Source organism: Bison bison, unplaced genomic scaffold (assembly GCF_000754665.1).
Source record: "Bison bison bison isolate TAMUID 2011002044 unplaced genomic scaffold, Bison_UMD1.0 scf7180017864289, whole genome shotgun sequence".
Lineage (NCBI taxonomy): Eukaryota > Metazoa > Chordata > Mammalia > Artiodactyla > Bovidae > Bison > Bison bison.
In genome coordinates, this window is record NW_011494861.1 from 11,578,819 (window position 1) to 11,585,692 (window position 6,874).

At 59.3% G+C, this 6,874-nt stretch overlaps 1 protein-coding gene across 1 annotated transcript in view; it reads right to left on the reverse strand.

Moving 5' to 3' along the window:
- The window catches only part of LOC104996105 (tyrosine-protein phosphatase non-receptor type 11-like), a gene marked incomplete at its 3' end in the record, with an annotated part of 11,214 nt that extends 6,840 nt beyond the window's left edge, over positions 1-4,374 (reverse strand). The window contains exon 1 of the mRNA XM_010850235.1: positions 4,328-4,374. Coding sequence (XP_010848537.1) covers positions 4,328-4,341 — 14 coding nt within the window. The remainder of the gene's footprint in view (positions 1-4,327) is intronic.
- Positions 4,375-6,874: the final 2,500 nt, after the last annotated feature.

Consider the following 6,874-nt stretch of genomic DNA (forward strand, 5'->3'; position numbering starts at 1 on the left):
GCCCCGCACCATCCTGCTCCACTGAGATCTTTCTGTAATGGGAGTCAGTTCACGCCTCTTCCAGGCCCTCCTGCCCCTCCCTCTGCCCCATCCTGTGCTCCGTTTGCCCCTGCCTTCAGCTGCTTCCTTACTCCTCCAACAAGCCATCTGTGCTCAGTCTATACCTCACAGTCTGATGCTCAGCCCAGGGCAGGTGTGGGGCGTGCAGGTGAATGGGTCAAAATTGAGCACAATCATAATCCCAGTTCCTGGGTCACAGTGGCCACACTTCACTGCTGAAAGCCATGTATGGCCAGTGGAGGCTGTCGACCGCGTGTGGGAAAGAATCATCTCCACCATCACAGAAAGGATGGTCCTGCGCTGGTCCACACTGCTGAGTCCCCACAGGACAATTTCCCTGGGCTCTCAGGGTCTCCTCCAGCCTTCTGGGGCTGGTGGTCAGGTCTCCTCCAGAAGCACAACCTCCACTTGGGAGTTCCCCACACTCTGACCTGGTTCCCCACCTCACCTGGCCTGGGTCCCCTCCTTCTGACCCTATGGTGTCGGAACCTCCCCACTCTGCCCTCCATGTGTTGCCACATCCACACACCAGGGATATAGCCCTACCTGGGATCTGAGCTTCAAGCTCACAGACACAACCCTTTCCAGCATCTCTGTCTGAAAAGGTAACAGCATCTCTGTCTTGACATTTCCAAGATTTAAAAGTCCTGACAAGGCCCCTGAGGCCCTGTCCCACACAGTCCTCACTTAGTGAAGAGAGTCACTGCCTGACATTGCCCAGGTCCCTGCCCTCAACTCCCCAGCACTCTCCCAATGCTGCACCCTCCTGTCCTGACTTCCAAACGCCCCAGACCCAGACCCAACCACTTCTCCCACTCCCCTGGGACCAGTGCCCACTGGCTCTTGCCTGGACTGCAGTGTTGATTTCAGGGCTCATCCGTGACCCCCAGCTGAGCCACGGCAGACAAACAGGTTCTCAGAAAACACACATCAGAGGCGCGTAAGCCTTCTCAGTGGCCCGGTGTGGTTTTCAGGATGCTTGCACACCTCAAGGACCCTGCCCCCACTGGAAAGCACCCTCCCATCCAGTTGTTCATCTCTCTGTTCTCCAACTTCACCCCTCATCTGGCCACCTCCAGCTGGTCCTGCAGGCCATGGCTCACACTCCCTCTCTGTTCATTTTCTGAGAGACACACCCCAGCCCCCACCCTGCAGCACTTCAGCTGCATCTCTGCCCCTCCTTCCATGCGTGACAGCTGCAACAGCAAGCAGACAGGTGTGTACAGGCTTCTGAGTTTACCTGTCCCCCACCCCCCGCCATGTCTTCACCATCAGATGTGAACCACTGGGAGGGCAGGGTCCATTCTGACCTCCATGGCTCCCCAGGGTCCATGTTCTGAGAGGTTCTGAGAGGCCCAGAAGCCCAGGTGACCTGCCCAGGGCCACCCAGCACTCCCATTCAGCTCTTCCAGGGGGAGGGAGGTATCCTGCCAGCCAGTCACTTCCTGGGCATGTTTTGGGCCTGGGGTCTCAAGCTCCCTCCCATGCTGGCTCTAGAGGGGTAGTTTTTGTTGAGTAGTCCAGCAGGTGAGGCTGCCAGGGAAGGTTTCCTGGGCTAGGAGCTGCTGCAGGATGAGTTCTAGGGCCAGTCACAGAAGAGCAGGCCAGGCCACCAGGAGAAGGGTGAAGGCTTCCTGCTGCCAGAGCCACTGCAGTGAGGAGGTGGTGGGGGACTGGAACCCAAAGGAAGGTTTCTGACCCCCATCCTGGGGCCACCAACTCTGCTGAACTGCATCCTATCCCAGATGCCCACCCCCAGGCCCCAGCAGCCTCCGAATCCAGTCCGAGATGGGTGATGCCCAGAATGTGGGGGTAAGGGTAGAAGGGGCACCCAAGCCACAGAGCAGGGAGAAGGACACACTGCCCTTTCGGGGACTCTTGCTCATACTTTCTGTCCCTCTGTCCTCCCCACAAGCTGCCCGCTGTCTGTCAGGTGGAAATCCCCAGAGGGAGGGCATCCTGAGCCGTCACAGCAGCTCATACCACTGCCTGCCTGCAACCCCAGGCTGAGGCAGGTTTCACACCCCCCACTAGGTTGAGAGGTGGAGTCAGGTGTCCAGCAGGTTGGTGCAGCCACAGCCCTGGCTGCGGGGTGGGAGGAGGTGGGAAGCTGCAAGTCCCATTTCTAATCTCCACACTAGGGTCACTTCTGTGCCAAAGAGCTCCCTGCTCTGTGGCAGGTCAGTGACTCAGTTCTGCCCTTGTCACATGGTCAGGCAGGTCCGGGAGAGGGGCAGGTGGGGTGGGCAAGATACACTGGGCTCCCCACCGAGTCAAACAGCTTGGGCCCTTTAAGGTCCAACTGAGTCTGGTCGATGCTCAGGAGCCCAAAAACAGCCCAGCCTGAACCCACTGGCCAGTGTCTGGTCCAGCTTTCTGTGTGGCCTTGGTGTCTCATCAATAGATGGGACACCCTGTGACCCTGGGAGTTCCATGAATGGCTTGTGGACATGCTATATACATGGTACCTGCAGGAAAGACACTGTTGGGATGATGGGAGATACACAGAACAGAGGGGAGGGCCCCAGGCTGGAGCTCCAGGGCTGAGGACCACAGAGCACTGTTAGTGTCTGTCTCCAGCTCCCTACCCCTAGCCCCTTCTGGTCCCTGTTTATGCAGGCCTGTCCTGTCTGTGCAGAACTGAATTAACCAGAGACATGCTTTCCTCTCCAACATGGAACACAGGGAGAACTCTAAGGGGCTTAGCAGACCCCCATAGGACCCAGCCCCCTCCCAAGCACCAATATCAACACATCAAACCTCAATGCTAGGCAAGACCTGAGCTCAGCCCTGCCCACAGTCGGAGTCCCGGGGTGAGTGGTGGCAATGGTGATGCCCGTTGACCCACAAACCGCAGGGCAACGGGAAGGGGCCGCTGGGTGAGAGCAAGCAGGAGGGGGGATGTGTTTCGCTTGGGATTTGGTTGGGCCTGCCCAGGCCTGATAGGGCTGTGGGCAGTGACCCAGGGGTCAGAGGAGTGACAGTCCAGATGGTCATCACAGGGTGGGGCGGGAGGGTTGGCAAGGGCAGGCAGAGCCCCACCCGGGGCTTTCCCAGGCTGGCCCAGGGTCACATGAACATGACACAGACATGACCTTTTCTGAGCACCAGAACTTGCCTGGGGAACCAAGAAATGAGGCTCAGGGGAGCCTGAGAGTCATTCCAAACAGATCCCAAATGCCCTCCTCCCTGATCTCCAGCTGGATGTTACATCTTGGAACCACAGGGCTCTACGCTGACAGGTTCTTGGAGATCAACTCACTTCTACTGTTCCTGAGCCTTACAGGGCCATTGGCCCTGCCAGAGGCCACCTTGCCAGGCCCACCACACCCTCTGTAGGGATTCTGGGGCCCTCACCACTGAGGCACTGCCCTAGACCCGCAGAGCAGATCTTGTCCAGCCCCTCACTGATCTAGGGAGTCACTCGGGGTCTTAGGGCAACCCCTCCTGTGACCCCCCAGCCTCACCGAGCCCCAGAGAGAGGTGTTCTGGATGTACCAAGTGCTAGGAAGTGGTGACAGGCGTCTCACACCTGTGTGGCTCCCCACTGACATCCACATCCAGCTAGAGTCTGAGCTCACATGAGTGTGTGCACAACCAGGGAGTGGGGACCTGGTAGAAAGGGCAGGAAGTGCCCCTTCCTGCACATGCCCCACCTTTCTTCTTCATGGGGGCAGAGCTGCGTCCTGTCCTGGGTTGCACACACACCGTTTCCAGGGATCTCGCCCCTAAACCTGGCCCTTAGGAGAGACTGGGAAGGGAAGAGCCTACCTTGCAGGTCAAGGGGCTTCCAGGATGCTCCCAGTCCTGAAACTGGAAAGGGCAGACCACCAGGTGGAAAACATCTCTGGTGGCCAAAAAGAAGGCAAGAAGTCCAGGAGAGTGAGAGAGAGAGGGTCTGTCAGTGACTTGACACCTGCTGTCCACTCTAGGCTCCAGTGGCTACCATGCAAGAGCACCATCCATTCCCTAGGGTCAGGGAACCTCTGACCTCCACCCAGGCCCAGCCCCAGATTGAAAGAGTCCTTTCCACCGGCCAGAGTAAGGCTAGGCCTCACTGTCCCAGGACCCAGGAATCTGGCCCTGGCTGTGGAGATGTCACAGGTCACATGTGGAGATGACATGTCAGAAGGTCAGGCCTGGGGTCCACCGGTCAGGAGCAGGAGATGTCCCGGGTCGCATCTCTCCCGCACCCCCTGTCCGCACCCGTTGGCCCGAAGCGCATGTGGTGGGGTTCAGCGTCAGGCCACCGGGTGGCCAGGCTCACCTGCGCGAGGTCATGTCTGCGGGGCTCCAGCTCTCTGGTAGCTCTGAGGGGGCCCCGCCTACCCAGAGGATCCTCCCATCAGAGCCCCGCCCACCGGGACCCGCCCCGTCCAAGGAGCCGCGCCCATCGAGAGGTCCCGCCCCTCCAATATCTCCCTTAAAGGAGCCGAGCCCTCAGGTCTCGCTGCCTTGCTGGCAGGTTGGGTTAATAGCACCAGTTCCTAAGGTCGCTCCGAGCTTCAGGAAAAGGGGTTCACACCATATTATGGGCTCAGAGGGCGCAGGTGCCAGGCGGCCCTGGACGGAGCTGCACGGAAAGTGATTAATTATGGGTCCTGCTCGTTTTGGTGCTTTCCTTCCAAGAACCTTTCTGGCTCCGCCTCTGTCCTGAGGGAGGAGGGGCTGCACTCCCCACACCCTGGAGGGAGGGGCTGGGAGCGAGAGAAGCGGGCGGAACAGGCCCCACCCGACCTGTGTCCCAGAGAGGGCCCCAAAGGGGCGGAGGTGGGAGCCCACCTGATAACTGGGCCCTTTCGTCTTACCCAGTCCTATGTTGCGCTGCTAAGTTCCGTTCTAAGTTCCCTTCTCCCACCTCTGCCACTCTTCCTAGGCAATGCTGACACCTCTCTGACCGTGGGCCCTTTACTCCTGCTACAGATGCCCCTGCCAGGTCCAATTGTCCCCGGTGCCCACTGGCCAATCGCGTGGGGGCTCCACCCTTCCTTGCCTGAGCTCCTGAGCTCCTAACTTTGGGATCCCCATTAGGAGCCTCAGCGCCTGCCCAGCACCCCAGCCCCTCCCCTTCTCAGGAGTGGTACACCACACCATGGCTTGGGACCTGCTGCTTGCAACCCTGATCCCAAATCCCCACCCTGAGCTCTTCCTCCTCATGCTCCTGACAACTTTGAAGGCCCGGCACCCTCAGCACTGGTTGCCTTGAGAGCCCCTCCTGGAAGCATCAGCTCCCAGAGCACCCATTCCTGGTCCTCCCAGCATGGAGGTCTCCTCTCCCCTCATTCAGCACCAAGCAGAGCCACCTACTCCCCAGTGTGCCTGGCCTCAGCCCAGACTCCCCTCTGCCTGGTAACCCTTGGCCTTGTGGATTCCATTCAGGTGGCCTCAGCTCCTCAAACCTAGCCACTCCAGATGCTGCAGGACGGCCCCCCTAGGTGCTTCAGCACCTCAGTCAGTGTCTTCTCCACCCCATGTCCAGCCCAGCACAGGCCCACCCCATCCCCACCCACCAGGGTTCCCCCACCCCATCCTGACTCCCCCACAGGCCCCCTTTACCCTTAGTATAGCCAACCTGCTGTCCTCATAGCTCCTCTTCCCACCCTGTGCTCAGACACACAGATGTAGGCAGATATGTGTGCAAATATGCACACATGGCAGGACTTGCCATCCCTAAGGAGGCTACCTGGGGTGCAGGCCTCATGGATCCACCTGGCCAGCTCCACGCACAACAGTGTGCACACTCACTGCGCAGGGTCTCCTTGCCAAAAGCAGCCCCCAACCCAGCACCCTTCCTCCATCCAGAGCCACCTAAAGGAGGTTGAAGCCTGCACGCCACCATGGAGCTGGGCATCATGGCGCTCTCAGGACAGAAACCAGCCAAGTGGGAGAGCGTTGGGCCAGGAAGGGCTGAGGAGGGTAGCATTGGTGTGGATACACACAAGCACCTGTTGAAAGTGTTCAGACTTTATTTCACGGTGATTGACACAGACATAGGTTGGAGTTAGTAACAGGACATATAAGACTCCTCCAGCCTCTAAGCCTGACAGCCCAGGCCTGGCTGTGAGAGGGTTGGGGTTGCCACCCCCACCACGAGAGGTGTGGGCAGCTGGGGGGACGGGACCAGATGAGACCTAACATTGCAGTTTAAGGCATTTCTGGCTTCGCAGCCATCTCTGCCACCCCTGCACCTGCTCCTTGGCCTTGGTAAGACACCCAGGCTACTCCTGGTCACTTTGGGATAAGGACAACCACTCCTCACCCCCAAACTGGACAGAATGTTTTCTATGTGGTGTCCTCAGCTGTCCTCGGGCCAGGACAGGAAAGACAACAGGCCCGCCACCCCAGGTGTCAAATAAAATCCATACATAAAGACTCTGTGGTTGGTGGCCATGCCTGCACATGCATCCTTGAGAGGGGATGCTGGCCAGAATCAAGCAGTCCACATGTCACAAGTGGCCTTGCTCCTTCTCAGGGCTCCTCATGGGGACTTGGGCGGTGGGAAGGGGTCACAGCCACGTCCAGGGTGGCTGGGTAGATGGGCAGGGCCAGCCGTGGGCCAGGGTGCCCTGAACAGGCCTGGGCTTGGCCTCTGCTCTCCAGTGCCCTGGGATGGGTGGGCATAGCTGGAGGGAGGGGCTAGCATGGCCCCAACAATGACATTGTTTCACAGGATTGGTACATGAGGCCCGGGCTCAGCAGGCCCTGGTGAGGCTGGCCCCACCCAGCACAGGCAGGGAGGAGGGGCAGCTCAGCTGGAATCCAGAAAGGCCCCAGCCTACACAGAGGAAGGGCCCCTCCAAACCCCACAGCGCCT